The 18,592-nt window shown below is 46.2% G+C and overlaps 2 protein-coding genes across 4 annotated transcripts; both read right to left on the bottom strand.

The window, feature by feature from the left end:
- Positions 1-5,962: 5,962 nt before the first annotated feature.
- Positions 5,963-11,694, bottom strand: LOC142888390 (glutathione synthetase-like). Of its 2 annotated transcripts, none has more exons than XM_076026638.1 (13): positions 11,524-11,694; positions 11,035-11,179; positions 10,472-10,617; positions 10,285-10,360; positions 10,052-10,191; positions 9,468-9,584; positions 9,319-9,399; positions 9,097-9,174; positions 8,840-8,906; positions 8,312-8,506; positions 8,145-8,230; positions 7,155-7,257; positions 5,963-6,224 (listed from the first exon to the last, which is right to left on the bottom strand). In XM_076026638.1, the coding sequence occupies exons 2-13, from the start codon at positions 11,167-11,169 to the stop codon at positions 6,141-6,143; spliced, it is 1,308 nt and encodes a 435-aa protein (XP_075882753.1). In that variant the 5' UTR covers positions 11,170-11,179; positions 11,524-11,694; the 3' UTR covers positions 5,963-6,140. The 2 variants fall into 2 exon arrangements, with proteins under 2 accessions (XP_075882753.1, XP_075882752.1); XM_076026637.1 differs by lacking the exons at positions 5,963-6,224; positions 7,155-7,257 and adding exons at positions 7,350-7,775; positions 7,872-8,061 and having other exon boundaries at positions 8,149-8,230.
- Positions 11,695-12,249: 555 nt separating this feature from the next.
- Positions 12,250-16,658, bottom strand: LOC142888389 (glutathione synthetase-like). Of its 2 annotated transcripts, XM_076026635.1 has the most exons (13): positions 16,415-16,655; positions 15,926-16,070; positions 15,363-15,508; positions 15,176-15,251; positions 14,943-15,082; positions 14,359-14,475; positions 14,210-14,290; positions 13,988-14,065; positions 13,731-13,797; positions 13,203-13,397; positions 13,040-13,121; positions 12,763-12,952; positions 12,250-12,668 (listed from the first exon to the last, which is right to left on the bottom strand). In XM_076026635.1, the coding sequence occupies exons 2-13, from the start codon at positions 16,058-16,060 to the stop codon at positions 12,545-12,547; spliced, it is 1,431 nt and encodes a 476-aa protein (XP_075882750.1). In that variant the 5' UTR covers positions 16,061-16,070; positions 16,415-16,655; the 3' UTR covers positions 12,250-12,544. The 2 variants fall into 2 exon arrangements, with proteins under 2 accessions (XP_075882750.1, XP_075882751.1); XM_076026636.1 differs by lacking the exon at positions 12,250-12,668 and having other exon boundaries at positions 12,827-12,952; positions 13,036-13,121; positions 16,415-16,658.
- Between the last annotated feature and the right edge of the window lie 1,934 nt (positions 16,659-18,592).

Here is an 18,592-nt window from a genome sequence, read left to right as displayed (position 1 = left end):
CGACGCCGGGAGGTGGGGCGCCGACCAAGTACGTACACGGGAGAGGTGAGTGGAGTAGGCGGTCCTTAATGTGGACTGAGCTCGCATTCTGTTCGCACGTCCGTGACGAATGCGTTTTTATGCGATGTGAATACCAAAACCACCTCGGGAGGTGGTTTTGGTATTCGGATGACAAAACGGATTTGGACTGTTTGCACTTGGTTACTTTGTGTGTTTTTTGCCGATCGGAATGCGAAAAACGCATGAAATGACCAAGTGCAAACAGGGCCTAACAAACTAGAGCACTTACATGAGAAAAGGCTCCTTATTTTGGAATTGCACTATCAAGTCAGTGAACATGAACAGGAAGTTGGCGAGCATTTCTACCACTAACTCTTTTTTCTCAACGAGCTTTGCTCAAAGCTTCTCTTTCACACATACTTGGCGCATTGTTACGTTTCTGAGCGACAGAAGCCCATTTTCCGGCCACTTGTATAACTGGCCCTCCGCTAATCAAACACGCCGATGCAGCAGCTCGACCGTCCGAACTGCTGCGACCGTTCTGGACAAGGGCCACGAGGTTCACTCCCCTTGTCTGTCCCTCGTCCAGAAGAACAATTTGACACAGACTCATCCCTCCCGAGGAGCCTCGCCTTTTCTGTGTTTGCCCTGGTCGGAAGCTTTTTCACAGAGTGCTTTTTTTTCCCAGCAGAGGAAAGTGTGAGAGTCGGGTCTCACTGTTTGTCTCCGGGATGCCTGTTGGGTTTCCAGGGTAGTGGGAGCGAGTCGTCTGAGCCAGAGGATGACCCCGACCTTCTCTCTCCGGCCAGTTCCCGGAGCAGCTGATAGGCTGTGAGACGGGGGGAGACGGTGGCTCCCTGAATCTTAAAGGTTATGGGAACCAGAGGCCGAGGGAGGCAGGACGAATGGCCGTTTCACCGAAATGAAAAAGTCTTTGGTCTTCGATGGTGAATAAGCTTGTTTGGGTTTATGTAAGAGTTTAACTCAGGCAGCTCAAAGACACAGCGGCTGGTTTTTCGCCGTTTTGGCAGCGTCTAGTGACTGGCCTAGCGCTACAAAAACAAATGTATAAACAAATGCATTCGAAAAAATGCTAACGACGTTAGGATCTCATCACAAGTCAAGTCATCCTTCTTTTCTTCCTCCGTGTTTTTTTTTCCAAGCTGCTTGGTGCCGTCACTTACCACAAAGGAAGCTGATCGGTCGACCAGTTCACTGGACGGACCGCGGGGCTGCAGACTGAGCGATGCAGCTGCTTACGCTAGCGTCCTGTGATTCATCCTGAGCTAAATGATCAGAGACATAATCAATCACAAATCCTCCTCAGATGTCCGCAAAGCAGGGTGCTTAGCCCTCTGTTTGCAGCCACCCCCTGAAAATGTGTTGTTGGACCTCCAACATGTTTTTTCTGCAGAACGAACTTTACACAAACACAATTATTATTAGCTGCTCTTACATGGGGAGGAAGAAGGAAGTGGCTTTGCCTGACGACGCCTATGCTAATTGTTTAAGACAGAAACTCTTCGGCATTCCGCGAGTGCCTTGGAGTTTCAGCGGCACTGTGGGAGAAAAGTCAAATCCGCTGTTGGCAATCGGCCACTTACACACACATAATGAGCTTTGGCCCGCGGTCCAAGGAGCGGCGCTCGCCAAAGGGCCAAACCCAAGCGCTCAGGTCGATCAGGTCGGCCCGGTTCAGCCTGTCGGGAAAATCTCCCGCTAATGGCTATTTTCCCCTCTGGTGGCTTCCAGCTGGACGATTCCGACTGCCGTAGGATTGTTTGTCACTTCAGAGGTGATTTTACAATTAGTTCAAGTGGTTTGGTGTTAAACAACCCTTCAAAATAAAGGAAATTAAAAACAATATATACTATTTTTGGGGTGTGAAGGATCGGCTGCAGACTGCAATGTTTTCCCTGTGACTCCCCTGTGAGAGGGTCCTGGATAAGTTTTCCAGGAGATGCCGGAAAAGGTGTGTGTGTGTGTGTGTGTGGGAAGGGGGGGGGGGTACATTCCTATTGCCTGACTCACCAGCTTCCAGCGCCGTCGTGTCTTCTGAGGGAAAAGGTCAAACTGCTCTCACTTTTTTTTCCCTTCCCCTCCTTTTTGTCCTTTGAAAAGGGGACCTTTAAGAAATAGAACTCAACTTAAAATGCAAATGCGGTGCTGCGTGTGTGTGCGTGCGTGCGTGCACCGGCTATCGTGTTGCTACACGTTGTGTTATTTGGCGGCGTGTGACCGTCAGTGAGAAGGGAACACGGTGTGATGTTGCCCAAAGCTACAAAATAAGAAAAAAAAAAAATCCCCCGTTTGCCAACCGAGCGCTGGGTACGAGATGTCTTTTTTGTCTTTTGCACAACGGCTGAGGGGTTTGCCAAGAGCAGCGCCGCCACCGCAGCCGCCTCCGCCGCCAATAGGCGTCTAGTTAGGCGAGGTGAGAGGTGTGTGGGCGCCGTGCACTGACTCAGAGCAGCGATGCGATTATCCACCTAACGTAATTAAAGCTCTCCACCTTTGCACTTGGCCTGCTCCCCCCCGTCCTCCTCCCTCTTCCTGTCTGTCTTAGCAAATATTTGTCATAACCTCTCCGCCCACACACATTCCCATTAGCCCCGCCCCCCGTCCCCCGCCCCCCCCGTCCCCGCGCCACCCCTCCCCCCTCCCAGTGGCTGCCTTCCCGTAAAGACGCCGCCTAACACACTCACTTCCTCATTCCTGAAAAGAAAGAAAGAGAGGCAGAAGGACAGGAAGAAGAAGAAGAAGAAGAAGAAGAAGAAGAAGAAGAAGAAAAGAACGCTGATGTGGCAACAGTTGAGCTTCTGCTTGGGTCATGTGAAATGCTGTGACTAATGGGCCGGTAGGGGTGCAGTAAACTGGTTTTATTGGGTTCGGATGCGTCACACTTCCTGTCACGACTGGCCGACTTGTAAAACGTAAAACAAACTACGTTCGGCTCACCTGGATAAAGTTTATACAGCCGCACGCCGCGGGACCCGGGCAGGGAGTCGATCACCAGGCGCTGCGGAGCGTCAGAATTCCTTATTCCATTTTGAGATGAATCGCCCCCTCAAAAAAACTTCAATAGATTCCCCAGAAGACAGCGTGTTTAAAGAAAACATGCGACATGGCAAAGGGCAGGCAACCGCATTTGTGTGTTTTCAGAAAATGTTGGCAAAGTGTAATTTTACATGACATGGAACCCTTGAAATGTTATTCTCTTGCTGACTCATTCCGCCTGAAACACACCTGCTGTCCCCCGACAAACCTGAGTGTCACTGAATTCTGAATTCCCCTAATATTTTTGGCAAGTGAACAGTGTTTCTTGAAATTGCCTAAAAGCCCAAAAAGCTGCTTGTGTTCTGTCTGGCTGCAGGTTTTCTGAGGAGAATGAAATACTGGGTGAGGAACAATAAAGTAATGACAATAATTTCATCCCATCGCTGCACATCAATTGTTCAAGCTGGAGTCGATCCAGGTGAAGGCAGGGGGGGGGGGAATCGGGCCTCTCTTCCTTTTCTGCACATTGTCTAAAGTCACAAAATCCTTTCGAAAAGGTCAACCTAGGCAGTCATCAAAATATTTATTTTTTTCTGATGAGTATTAAAAACACCATTCTGCTCCACTCTGCAGATTGACCACAAATTGCCTGCTCTTTCTCCCGGAGGCCCCAACGCAGGCTGTCAAAGCTTCGGCCGACTCAGCAGTCGCCGAGCATCAGTTACATAAACCTGGCAGCGCTGCACTCCCTGAACTCACCACCGGCCTGTTTGTTGCTCACTTGCTGGGCCACGGAGGAAACTAGAGGATTGTGCAGCTCTGCGGTTTGTAGTAATGGAGAAGAAAAAAGTGTTTTTTAAAAAAAAAACAACAAAAAACAAGAAAAGGTACAAAAACAGGAAGTGACCTTGACTCCTTCCTGTCGGCTGTTTTTTTTTGCGAGTGCGAGGTTTTACGACTCTGTTTCCTCTGAGGCGTCCTGTGTGTGTGTGTGTGTGTGTGTGTGTGTGTGTGTGTGTGTTTGTGTGAGCTGGACAATCCTGGTTGTCACTCTTACACTGGACACCACTACGACCATAAAACAGATAAAGTGCGTAATGATTAACCGCCAACAAACAGAGCCGCCAGGTTATTAATATCCCATTGCGTGATAAGAGTCCAGTCGCAGCAAAGGTGAACTGTTTTGTTGTCATTTTATATGTGTGTGCGTGCGTGTGTGCGTGTGTGTGTGTGTGTGTGTGTGTGTGTGTGTGTGTGTGGTTTCCTTAATTTCACCATTCCTTCAAATATTTGTCTGATCGAAACAAATCAAAGGGAATTATCGATGGATTAAAAAAATCAATTGATAACAGCCGCACCTGTCGCTGCTAGACGGCCGACACACAATCCTGTCGTGTCAGTGTGCAACATCCAGTAGAAGGTTTGCGGCCTCTCCTTTGTGTCTGCAGCAGAGGAGCTGTGCTGACGCCTCAACATGTTTCAAAGCCAAATCGGGGCTAGCTTAAGGCTAGCACTAGCACTGTTGCGTAATCCAGCCTCAGCCAGTCTAGAGCTACTCCGCTGCCTGCCGCTCGCGTCTCTGAGTCTCCTCGACCGGAACAAACAATTTCCAAAGTCCACCTGATCCGGGTCAGGTTGGCTCGACCGCTTGCGGGACCTCGCGTGATTTACACTCTGGCTAAAATCAGCTGCTGCTCTGAGCCGCCCCAACAAAAAGGGGACAGAAGGGACACTTGTAAGTGTACAGAGAGTTTGGACGTCCCTGCCGCTTCCAGCCATCCATCCTTGAGAATTGGGATGCAGCGGAAGTGGACAGAGAGCGAGTGCAGCCGTCAGGAATTCTCCTCCGGAATGCAAAGAGCCCATTTGGATGCAGTAGGAATCCGCAAGCGAGGCCTAACCCACCCTGCTGCTGCTGCTGCTGCTGCTGCTGCTGCTCTGTCCTCGTCATCATTTTTTTTTTTTTGTTTTAACATTTGTGCGTGCTCGCGAGTGCGCACACTTACACGCAACTCTATGTAAATCTTGCTGACGTGTGACCACCCCCTCGCCCCCCCCCTTCCCGCTCTGACCCATTTCCATCCTGCCGCTGACCCACATCGTGACTCTCCTCCTCCCTCCTCCCTCTGCTGCTGCCGGTGCCACACACACGCACACACACACACGCATACATGCGCTCTAATCTGCACGCCAGCGGTAGGGGGGGGGGGGGCGCAGCCAAGTGGGCCACCGCTTGTGTAACGGGGCTTATTAAAGCCCCAGCGTCGTGCTGCTTGTGGCGGAGATGAAGCTCCTCCACAGGTCTGACTTAAAGGGGAGTCAGGTGGAGAATTAGCCTGGGACGTTTGTCGCCCGCTCGGCCGTTACATAAGCACCTCCCCGTCGTGACGGCCGACTGAAGCCCCGCCCCTCCGTCAGCAGGTCTCCGCCGCCGGACTCGACCTGCGTCACCCTGCAGTGACCTTCCCGTCTCTTCCCCCCCGGCTTGCAGAGTGACTTCCTGTGGGAGACTCGGCGGTGCTGACAGGCCACTTGGGCCGCAGTGACCCCTCAGGGCTGCACCGTGATCCCCGGAGTGGGCGTGAGCGAGGTGGGGGTGAGTTGGCTGGAAAATGTCACACATGCAAGTCAGCATCGGAGGAAGAAAAAAAAAAAAAACTGCCAAAAAACAGGAATCTGCAGATTTATCTGCACTTCCAACTCAGCGTTGGAAAAGTGATGTAGAGTCAATGCAAACAGGGCAAATCAGTCACTGGTTGATTGACTGATTGAAATGTCTTGGTAAGGGGAAAGAGAACTAATCTTTTGCCAGGCTTCAATTTTCTCTTGCAATAAAGTTTTCAATCATGTCAGATGACATGAGGCGTATTGGTGTTAGTAATATACAGTAGGCCCAAAATTGCTGACTTGCACCTCTGAACATAACATATGCCAATGAAGACTTCGCTGGCATAAATATAAAAAAACATTCTGCATCGGATCAAATGAGATGAAGAAATGCGATTTGAAAAATTGTTGGACGTGTTGTGAGACGTCCTTCTCGTCCCCTCCACTAGATGTCGTACTGTCTGCTTCCGAGGCGTCTTTATCAGTGAACTCTGGTACTTATTGCTGCTGACGCAGGAATTTTGATGAAACAACCTTTACACTGCAGTCAGGAGGAGTTCATTCTGAGTGATGTTGCCGCGCCCCCACTGAGCAGGTTCCAGGCCGCAGGTGTGTTCACACTGCTGAGAGGGGAAGAAAAACAGGGAGTTTCTCTTCTCTATTATATAACATGCATACATGCATTAAGAGCATTAATGTGTGTCATTGTGTGAAACTTTTTTTTTTTTTAGGAAGGATTTACACTTTTAAAAAAATAAAATTATTTACTAATTAGCATCCAGGTGAGAAGATCTCCTCCGAAAGAGAATTGCGAATTATTCAGTTCCACATTTACGTAACGTCTGTCCCCTGACGAGGATTTCAAAGGTCCTCCGCCAGAAATGGATACGCAGTGCTCTGTGTACTAGGCGGAATGTTTATTGTCCATATTTAGACGTGATTGAGGCTTTGGGACCACAGCTGGTTGTGCTGATTGTGCAGAGCTCGAGCTGGACAGCAGTGGGCGTGGCTTTCTCAGGCAGCAGCAGCAGCAGCAGCAGTGCACGCTAGTAGTTGTGGGTTTTTATTGTCTTCGGGGCCATTAAAAGGCCATTATGCCTCTAACCTACAGGCAGCAATTACAAAATACACCATCACTGCAGAAAACCCAAACTAGAATTTGTTCATTCTTTGTGCAGGCTGCTAACAACAGCGTGAACACAGGTCACAATGCGGTTTTTGCCTCTGCGTGCTGTCAGCTCTCGGTGCTAACTTGCCTAATGATAAACCTTCCTTCCTTGTTTACCTCAAGTGAACCCAGCAGGCTTTATTTTTCATTTTTAATTAGAATTTTTTTTTTTTGGTTTCGCGTCACTGTGGGTGAAATTTCCCTTTGGGTTTACTGCCATCTAGCGTTCAATCTGTACAACTGCAGGCCGAGGGACTCGACCGTGGCATCTCTATCTCTCTCTCTCTCTCTCTCTCTCTCTCTGTATTTTTTAATTAGACATCAAAATGCTAAAAACCCTTGAAGCCACATGGTGCCGGCAGTGATGTTTCCGTGAGCTAACCGTCCAGTGAAGCAGGTCTACCATCCATCCATTCATCCATCCATTTTCCATACCCGTTTCCTCCTGCACCCAGGGTTGCGGGGTCTGCTGTAGCCTATCCCAGCTGTCTTAGAGCGAAGGCAAGGTTACACGCTGGACGAGTCAGCAGTTCGGAGGAATTATGTTCGGGTGCTGCTGCATAGCAACACACATGATATTTTATATTGTTTTATTTTGAACATGGAAGCACATTCACACTGGAAACTCAGGCAGAAATGCTGTCCATGTTAGAACCTGTGCATATTAGAATCTTGGCCAGATCCACTCAGTATTTTCCCATTTCTCTGAACTGAAAGAAGGATGTCATAAGGATGGATCATAAAGAGGATCCAACTTTAATTTGCTACACTGCTTCTGACAGACCGTGCCAGCTTACTCAAAAGTCTCTGTGCAGACCGAGATTGGCGACCAAAAACAAGGAATTTCCTTCGATCGTCTGCAGAACAGAGGCTGGATCTTCAGACGAGAAGAGGGCTGTCGGATACTCCAGCCCCTGATGAGATGCCTCCTTCATCGTGCTGTGCACTCCTGGTCTTCAGCAGATGACCCACACACTCGTTCATCACCGTCTCCTCTCCGTTCCTGTGCAGAGAGGCAGAGGATCCACATCTACAGCATCTGAACTAGAATACCCCGGACCCAGTGTTTCCGATCGGTCTCACACACACACACACACACCTGACAAACACTCCAAACACTCCCAGTTCGCCCACACAGTCAGAGACTTGGAGAGGAAAGTCTCGCTTCAACAGGATGTTCTGCACAGGAGAAGGGCGGAGCTTGTCCATCAGGATGTAGGCCATCCTCTCTGGGCTGCTCCTCAACGCCTGTAGGACCCGATGGAGCTCGTCGCCATAGAGGTTGTTACCTGCGGGAGCCGAGCAAAGGTCCAGGAAAAAGTGCAGGTTTTAAAATCCACTTTTTTATAGTTCCAGCCAAGGAAGTTCTCACCTACCTCCTCCCTCCCGCTGGGGTTTCAGGACGAAGCGGTCCGGAGTCGCTAGCGCAGCTTCAACTGCCTGGTCTCCCTCTGGTCCCTGCAGGCCATTGACTTGATGAACAAAATGCAAAACCCTCAAAAAAACACCTGGAACATCCGCCTGGTGTTATTTCCTCACCATGTCCAGAGAGTAGAGGCCGGTGAACGTGGCTCTGATCTGCTCCACTACCTGCGGCTGATTGGGGAAGAACCTCTCCAGAACTCCAGGCCGGGCCAGAACCTGCTGGACCTTTTTTGTTCCACCCAGGTGAGTGCTGATGTCGGGACACTTGACGGCCAGAGAGCGTTCCATCAGCAGGCGGGCCTCCCACCACTGTTGCACACAAGAAACTACATGATCCGCAACTGGAAACTGCAGTGTACCAACAATATAACACGGTTAGAACATTGTTACAATGTTATTACAGAGTTATAACATGTTGTTTTAATCTTGTTTCTTTGTTTCAATACTGGATTCAGATTGTTACATCGTTACAATATAACAACATTGTAACGATGTAACAACAAAGAACATAATATATTTGCAGTGCAAAAGTCATGGTATATTATTGATGATCATTGCATTGAATAACTACATAAATAAGTTTTGCCCTTTTCAGTTTTCCCCAAACAAAACAGATGCCTAAAAATATACAAGATGTTCTACCTGTTGTGTGTAGTGCTGTGGCATGTAGCCATTACGGTAGTACACTACCGCCACTTCCTGTCCGTCTCTGCAAAGTGTCAAAAGAGTCAAACAAAAAGCAAGAGGACCTGCAATCACAAAACTTGAAATGCTTTGTGCATAGAGACACATTTGAAATGAAATAATTTCTGAGTATACTGACAATTCTTTTAAATTGACCATACAAGGCGAGAGTTATGGTCATAGTGAAAGTGAAAGTGAAAGAATGTTTTACCCACATAAACAACCTCTTGCTCTCATCCAGAGACCCTCCTCGGGAAACATCGCTGAACTTCCTGCGGATGACAGGAATGTTCCTGCAAAAAAAAAAGTTTGTTCTGAATCGAACAGATGTAGATCATATATTCGTGTCATGTGAACCGCTGCCTCTGCATCCGCATCAGAATCTGCTGTGAATGACTGCCACTGAGTCACTGGTACCATCAGTCTGCTGCTCTCACCTGCTCCACAGCTCCTCCTCCAGGACTCTGTGAGACAGTCTGCTGATCTGGACGTTCTCAACCAGAAACAGGACCACGGCCCTGCAGGGTGTTAACTCACAATTAGCTTAAATCCTGATCTTATTTATTCGGCGAAAAAGATCACCTACTTCTCTCTGCCGTAGAGTTCCCAACCTTTGGCGAGACCGTCGCACATCCCAGAGGTTCTCTTGGCGTCCATGATGAACTCGCTCTCCGCAGCCAGACCGACTGCTGTTAGTATTTTTCTGAATATTAAGAAAGACTGATTATTTTATTGTGGTCAGCGGCCCTGTCCCTGCCCCACCTGTGCTCCATTGCTTGGTGTGTATGTATATAATTCTTATCTAAATATGTCCTGTGCCAGTTCAAGTCTTGTGCCCTCAGCTAAGCTTTTACCTTCATCTTTGTCATGTCCATGAAACTGAAGTCCTTTGTTAATAAGTTGACTTCTGTTGCTGCTTTGAATTTTCACTGCAAGTTCAGACTTGTGATTTTCTATATGAACTTTTGTAAATATTGCCTATTTGGCTTGTATGTTTTTGTTAACTTTTAGCTTTTACCGTCTTGCTCATTCCTTTTTCTATTTTTGCACTTCCTCTTTGAAATGACTTTGCACTGTAGTTTAAAAAGAAACTATTTCTATGGAACTTTGATGTAGACAGTCATCCGTATCGGTCCAGTACTAATCTGTCTTGCCATGTGGTCCTCGTACCTGTGCACCTCAGGGAGGCGGTCCGTAGCACCGAATCCAGCCACAGAAAAAGTGTTGACCTCGATCTGTTTCAGGGAGGCGGAGCCATCTTCGCTCTGGTCCAGCATGTAGTCCGATCGATTCAGACTCACCACAATGGACTGTCAAGGAGACGCACGACACACAAGCACGCTCAGCAACACTCATGCTAAAATATTGTTTGCCAGTATTTATTTATTCATTTATTTTGTCACCTGTGTGCGACCTTCTTTTTGCACTTGCTTGAATATTCCAAACAATTTGGCAGTGTAGTCATCCACCTGAACACACCTGCAATGTGAGAGAGCAGGTGTTTTTTTGTTTTTTTTTTCAGTCATCATTAATTTCTTTTTCTGCATATTGTTAGATTTTTAAAGTTAACACACTGCGCCGGTGCTGTACCCGGCGAGAGCCTCCTCCAGAAACTCGGCATCCTGGCTGATCTTGTCCATCAATGTGTTGAGGTGAGTTTGCACTCGCAGGGCCTGCAGGTAGGCAGCTTTGGGCACCGGGGAGGGCAGGAGTGTGAAGGGCTGAAAGGTCACAACCTGAAAACATTGAAAGTACCCTTGACACAATTATTTTATTTTATTTTATTTTATTTTATTTTATTTTTAATCTATTTTTTTAATTCTCCAGACACCTTTTTGACCTCAAATCAACCCTCTGCACATGCTCCTAAACTCACTTTTCTGAGGGCAGAATTGTAAGGGGTTCATGTGACTCGTTTACATAAGACACAAATTGTGAGAGACATTAGATTACATAATGAATAAGTACCAGGAGAGGGCGAGGTCCTGCCCATCCCTGGTTGCAGTATGAGTATTTCTGGTAATTAGCATTATTAAATAGTTAGTATTATTGATAGTTATCATGACGCCTTTTATCGTTCTTAAAATTATTATTGTGTTGTTGCTGCAGTCTTCAAAGGAGTACTAATATAAAAACATGGCAAGTGTCTCTACCTCGGATGAATTTGGTGCATCTCGTGTTCGCATGAGAATTCCTTTTTCAAAAGCCAACATCTTGGCTTCTTCCACTACAGCCTGCAGCCGGTCAGGGCTCCTGATCAGCTCCTGGAGAATTTCTGCCGTTGCCATCACAGTCGATCTGATGGGAGGAGGAAGGGGAAAAAAAGACCCCAACAAAACTTCTTTAAAAAAAAAAAAAAAACATGGTACACATTCCAAAGATTTAGAAAGTTTGCCTTCCGAGTTGACAGCTCAAGCCACTGGTCACTGAAATCATTGAGATTATCTACAAGCTTTTCAATCATGTTGTCAGATATTCTGTAAACAGAAGAGTTACATATGGACCACCAATAGGTGCCTAGATCAAACTGACTGACCGACTAACTGACGGACTGATACTGCAGAACACCAACCAGACACACAATCTTAAACTTTGAAGACAAAACGGATTCAATTGCTAAAGAAAATCAGCCGCGTTCATACCTGGAGAGTCTCAGCAGTCCTGTGAGCGTTGATGTATTCAAACTTTCTGACCGAGCCAGCGTCACCTCCTCCTCCTGCAGCCGCACTCCACACACTGAACTGGCACGGCGACACCATTGGTGCGCCACCTTGTCCTTTAAAATGTTTTCTTGAGGTGTGACATCCTGTTTGGATGTCCCTCCTGAGAGTGTAATGGGAAATAAGCATTCTTGTGTAACCCAACTTGCCTAATGATAAACCTTCCTTCCTGGTTTACCTCAAGTGAACCCAGCAGGCTTTATTTTTAATTTTTAATTTGAATTTTTTTTTTTTTTTGGTTTCGCGTCACTGTGGGTGAAATTTCCCTTTGGGTTTACTGCCATCTAGCGTTCAATCTGTACAAATGCAGGCCGAGGGACTCGACCGTGGCATCTCTCTCTCTCTCTCTCTCTCTCTCTCTCTCTCTGTATTTTTTAATTAGACATCAAAATGCTAAAAACCCTCGAAGCCACATGGTGCCGGCAGTGATGTTTCCATGAGCTAACCGTCCAGTGAAGCAGGTCTACCATCCATCCATTCATCCATCCATTTTCCATACCCGTTTCCTCCTGCACCCAGGGTTGCGGGGTCTGCTGTAGCCTATCCCAGCTGTCTTAGAGCGAAGGCAAGGTTACACGCTGGACGAGTCAGCAGTTCGGAGGAATTATGTTCGGGTGCTGCTGCATAGCAACACACATGATATTTTATATTGTTTTATTTTGAACATGGAAGCACATTCACACTGGAAACTCAGGCAGAAATGCTGTCCATGTTAGAACCTGTGCATATTAGAATCTTGGCCAGATCCACTCAGTATTTTCCCATTTCTCTGAACTGAAAGAAGGATGTCATAAGGATGGATCATAAAGAGGATCCAACTTTAATTTGCTACACTGCTTCTGACAGACCGTGCCAGCTTACTCAAAAGTCTCTGTGCAGACCGAGATTGGCGACCAAAAACAAGGAATTTCCTTCGATCGTCTGCAGAACAGAGGCTGGATCTTCAGACGAGAAGAGGGCTGTCGGATACTCCAGCCCCTGATGAGATGCCTCCTTCGTCGTGCTGTGCACTCCTGGTCTTCAGCAGATGACCCACACACTCGTTCATCACCGTCTCCTCTCCGTGCCTGTGCAGAGAGGCAGAGGATCCACATCTACAGCATCTGAACTAGAATACCCCGGACCCAGTGTTTCCGATCGGTCTCACACACACACACACACCTGACAAACACTCCAAACACTCCCAGTTCGCCCACACAGTCAGAGACTTGGAGAGGAAAGTCTCGCTTCAACAGGATGTTCTGCACAGGAGAAGGGCGGAGCTTGTCCATCAGGATGTAGGCCATCCTCTCTGGGCTGCTCCTCAACGCCTGAAGGACCCGATGGAGCTCGTCGCCATAGAGGTTGTTACCTGCGGGAGCCGAGCAAAGGTCCAGGAAAAAGTGCAGGTTTTAAAATCCACTTTTTTATAGTTCCAGCCAAGGAAGTTCTCACCTACCTCCTCCCTCCCGCTGGGGTTTCAGGACGAAGCGGTCCGGAGTCGCTAGCGCAGCTTCAACTGCCTGGTCTCCCTCTGGTCCCTGCAGGCCATTGACTTGATGAACAAAATGCAAAACCCTCAAAAAAACACCTGGAACATCCGCCTGGTGTTATTTCCTCACCATGTCCAGAGAGTAGAGGCCGGTGAACGTGGCTCTGATCTGCTCCACTACCTGCGGCTGATTGGGGAAGAACCTCTCCAGAACTCCAGGCCGGGCCAGAACCTGCTGGACCTTTTTTGTTCCACCCAGGTGAGTGCTGATGTCGGGACACTTGACGGCCAGAGAGCGTTCCATCAGCAGGCGGGCCTCCCACCACTGTTGCACACAAGAAACTACATGATCCGCAACTGGAAACTGCAGTGTACCAACAATATAACACGGTTAGAACATTGTTACAATGTTATTACAGAGTTATAACATGTTGTTTCAATCTTGTTTCTTTGTTTCAATACTGGATTCAGATTGTTACATCGTTACAATATAACAACATTGTAACGATGGAACAACAAAGAACATAATATATTTGCAGTGCAAAAGTCATGGTATATTATTGATGATCATTGCATTGAATAACTACATAAATAAGTTTTGCCCTTTTCAGTTTTCCCCAAACAAAACAGATGCCTAAAAATATACAAGATGTTCTACCTGTTGTGTGTAGTGCTGTGGCATGTAGCCATTACGGTAGTACACTACCACCACTTCCTGTCCGTCTCTGCAAAGTGTCAAAAGAGTCAAACAAAAAGCAAGAGGACCTGCAATCACAAAACTTGAAATGCTTTGTGCATAGAGACACATTTGAAATGAAATAATTTCTGAGTATACTGACAATTCTTTTAAATTGACCATACAAGGCGAGAGTTATGGTCATGGTGAAAGTGAAAGTGAAAGAATGTTTTACCCACATAAACAACCTCTTGCTCTCATCCAGAGACCCTCCTCTGGAAACATCGCTGAACTTCCTGCGGATGACAGGAATGTTCCTGCAAAAAAAAAAGTTTGTTCTGAATCGAACAGATGTAGATCATATATTCGTGTCATGTGAACCGCTGCCTCTGCATCCGCATCAGAATCTGCTGTGAATGACTGCCACTGAGTCACTGGTACCATCAGTCTGCTGCTCTCACCTGCTCCACAGCTCCTCCTCCAGGACTCTGTGAGACAGTCTGCTGATCTGGACGTCCTCAACCAGAAACAGGACCACGGCCCTGCAGGGTGTTAACTCACAATTAGCTTAAATCCTGATCTTATTTATTCGGCAAAAAAGATCACCTACTTCTCTCTGCCGTAGAGTTCCCAACCTTTGGCGAGACCGTCGCACATCCCAGAGGTTCTCTTGGCGTCCATGATGAACTCGCTCTCCGCAGCCAGACCGACTGCTGTTAGTATTTTTCTGAATATTAAGAAAGACTGATTATTTTATTGTGGTCAGCGGCCCTGTCCCTGCCCCACCTGTGCTCCATTGCTTGGTGTGTATGTATATAATTCTTATCTAAATATGTCCTGTGCCAGTTCAAGTCTTGTGCCCTCAGCTAAGCTTTTACCTTCATCTTTGTCATGTCCATGAAACTGAAGTCCTTTGTTAATAAGTTGACTTCTGTTGCTGCTTTGAATTTTCACTGCAAGTTCAGACTTGTGATTTTCTATATGAACTTTTGTAAATATTGCCTATTTGGCTTGTATGTTTTTGTTAACTTTTAGCTTTTACCGTCTTGCTCATTCCTTTTTCTATTTTTGCACTTCCTCTTTGAAATGACTTTGCACTGTAGTTTAAAAAGAAACTATTTCTATGGAACTTTGATGTAGACAGTCATCCGTATCGGTCCAGTACTAATCTGTCTTGCCATGTGGTCCTCGTACCTGTGCACCTCAGGGAGGCGGTCCGTAGCACCGAATCCAGCCACAGAAAAAGTGTTGACCTCGATCTGTTTCAGGGAGGCGGAGCCATCTTCGCTCTGGTCCAGCATGTAGTCCGATCGATTCAGACTCACCACAATGGACTGTCAAGGAGACGCACGACACACAAGCACGCTCAGCAACACTCATGCTAAAATATTGTTTGCCAGTATTTATTTATTCATTTATTTTGTCACCTGTGTGCGACCTTCTTTTTGCACTTGCTTGAATATTCCAAACAATTTGGCAGTGTAGTCATCCACCTGAACACACCTGCAATGTGAGAGAGCAGGTGTTTTTTTGTTTTTTTTTTCAGTCATCATTAATTTCTTTTTCTGCATATTGTTAGATTTTTAAAGTTAACACACTGCGCCGGTGCTGTACCCGGCGAGAGCCTCCTCCAGAAACTCGGCATCCTGGCTGATCTTGTCCATCAATGTGTTGAGGTGAGTTTGCACTCGCAGGGCCTGCAGGTAGGCAGCTTTGGGCACCGGGGAGGGCAGGAGTGTGAAGGGCTGAAAGGTCACAACCTGAAAACATTGAAAGTACCCTTGACACAATTATTTTATTTTATTTTATTTTATTTTATTTTATTTTTAATCTATTTTTTTAATTCTCCAGACACCTTTTTGACCTCAAATCAACCCTCTGCACATGCTCCTAAACTCACTTTTCTGAGGGCAGAATTGTAAGGGGTTCATGTGACTCGTTTACATAAGACACAAATTGTGAGAGACATTAGATTACATAATGAATAAGTACCAGGAGAGGGCGAGGTCCTGCCCATCCCTGGTTGCAGTATGAGTATTTCTGGTAATTAGCATTATTAAATAGTTAGTATTATTGATAGTTATCATGACGCCTTTTATCGTTCTTAAAATTATTATTGTGTTGTTGCTGCAGTCTTCAAAGGAGTACTAATATAAAAACATGGCAAGTGTCTCTACCTCGGATGAATTTGGTGCATCTCGTGTTCGCATGAGAATTCCTTTTTCAAAAGCCAACATCTTGGCTTCTTCCACTACAGCCTGCAGCCGGTCAGGGCTCCTGATCAGCTCCTGGAGAATTTCTGCCGTTGCCATCACAGTCGATCTGATGGGAGGAGGAAGGGGAAAAAAAGACCCCAACAAAACTTCTTTAAAAAAAAAAAAAAAACATGGTACACATTCCAAAGATTTAGAAAGTTTGCCTTCCGAGTTGACAGCTCAAGCCACTGGTCACTGAAATCATTGAGATTATCTACAAGCTTTTCAATCATGTTGTCAGATATTCTGTAAACAGAAGAGTTACATATGGACCACCAATAGGTGCCTAGATCAAACTGACTGACCGACTAACTGACGGACTGATACTGCAGAACACCAACCAGACACACAATCTTAAACTTTGAAGACAAAACGGATTCAATTGCTAAAGAAAATCAGCCGCGTTCATACCTGGAGAGTCTCAGCAGTCCTGTGAGCGTTGATGTATTCAAACTTTCTGACCGAGCCAGCGTCACCTCCTCCTCCTGCAGCCGCACTCCACACACTGAACTGGCACGGCGACACCATTGGTGCGCCACCTTGTCCTTTAAAATGTTTTCTTGAGGTGTGACATCCTGTTTGGATGTCCCTCCTGAGAGTGTAATGGGAAATAAGCATTCTTGTGTTATTCTTTTATTCTGTTTAGCATACGTTAACCATACAATCACTACTAATGCATGTAGTCTGTTAGTTTCATTAGTATGGCCATCATTTAGTGACCACAAGTATTGCACATGACGCTCAGGCGTCCATGTCTATGAGTTACCCTTGTATGAGTCCTTTGTCATTTGCTACACACACATGTGCATAGTGTATTCACCCTGGTATGTATGCTGTCATTCATGTGCTCGCCCATCGTGCCTTGTAACATCGATGAGGTCCTTTGTAGTCGAATCTCATGATTCCCTTGTGCAGGACATTCGGGGTCGACCCTTTCTCTTTGTGACACTGCGGTGAGGTTGCGTCTTGTCTTGGTGTTGTCTCGTCATGTCCTGTTTTATTTTGACATTTTTACTGACCTTCCTCTCGTTTCAAATCACTTCCCCCTCCTCATGTGCCACCTATGCGTCTGACCCAATTACCCTTTGTCTCCACCCGTGCCTCATCGCCTCATGCGTTCAAATAGTCTGCGTCTCCCTTGTCTTGTGCCGGAGTGTCTTTTGTCGTCGCGTCTAGCTCCCTGCCACAGCCAAAGAAAACTCACAGCAAGCCAGTTCATCCTCGAAGATGAGTGAATTTTTGTTCTTGATCATTTTTGTTCTTAGTCAAAGTTTAGTTAATTGTTTCTGAGATCCTGTTATTTTTGCCTTGTTATTTTTCTCTTAGAAGGTGATTTTTTTTTTTGTTTGTTTCTGCTTTGTAAGCCCTTTTGCATTTTCCTCCGAGTGAGCGCTTTCTAGGTTTATTCTTTAGTTACATGTAGCTTGCCCCGTTTTCCTCCTTTTGGAGTGATTTTTAGTTTATCCCTTGCTTTCACCCATCCTCCGCCCTTTATCCATTGAGCAATTTATATCTTGCCCGTTTTCATAGATTGGGGATTCTAGGAGTTTCACAGCCTGGTTATTTTGATCGCTTGGTCTAGAGGTGTATCGCGTGTTGGGTATAATAAAAAATCTTTGCCTCTCACTACCTTCTGCGTCTGAGTCCTGCCTTGAGTCCCAGCCTGACACTCTTGGGTTGACCTTCCGGAGACTTCTAATGTTCCGCCAGCGTGAGCTGTAAATTTGTCCAGCTTGTCTTATATTCTTTGTTTTGTCTCCTCATCTTCCCCTCCCCTCCCCTCTCCTTATCTTTGCCCCACCCGGCCCAAGGTATAAGAGACCTTCACTTCCTTTATCTCTTTGCACTTGCATTTGTAAGACAGTCAAATCCACATCCTGAAGTGTTTTCTCTAACAATGGAAGTTCTTCAAAGACGGGGGTTACACCTGTATCAATCTCACCTATTGTAATTAACTAACATGATTTACACGTCGCGGGAAAGGAACCCCCGAGGGCCAAAAGGTATCTCCTTGTGTTTGTTGGATTTGCATTCAGGGACTGTCTCTGCCTTTTGTTTAGTGAGTGTCAGTGCGAGAGGTATGAAGGTCTTGGTGATCTATTGTTGCTGTGGAAAATTACCCCTGATGACCAAAAGGTTCCCGAGTAGGAAGAGTAGATTTGATTTGAATCTTTTAAATATGCATTTTAGCAGTGTCTCTGTTCTGGGAGGATATTTAAGGGAAGGAACAAGAATCTGAAGTCTCTTCTTTTTTCTCTCTCCTTTTCTGGGACCAACTCTCTCTCTCTCTCTCTCTTTCCTCTTTTTCACTCTCTCTCTCTCTCTCTCTCTCTCTCTCTCTCTCTTCTTCTTCTTTTTCTTTGACTTCTTGATTTGTTTTACCATCATTTTTACACAACCGGTCTGTTACATTTTTGCTGCATTTTTACTCTGGACATCGCAATAAACTCGTATGTTATCCATTCCCCTTCAATATTAACTTGTTGAGACTTTTGTTCTATGTGGAGAACAATCTGACATTAGATGTTGATTTAGTCTTCAGTTATATGGTAAATTCATTCGAGTAATGCTTGTACTCTTTACCTCTGA

This window comes from Nelusetta ayraudi, unplaced genomic scaffold (assembly GCF_046127955.1).
Source record: "Nelusetta ayraudi isolate G7.1 ecotype Tasmania unplaced genomic scaffold, CSIRO-AGI_Nayr_v1 ptg000019l, whole genome shotgun sequence".
NCBI lineage: Eukaryota > Metazoa > Chordata > Actinopteri > Tetraodontiformes > Monacanthidae > Nelusetta > Nelusetta ayraudi.
The sequence above is the reverse complement of the archived record's forward strand: the minus strand, read 5'-3'. Positions and strand labels throughout refer to the sequence as shown.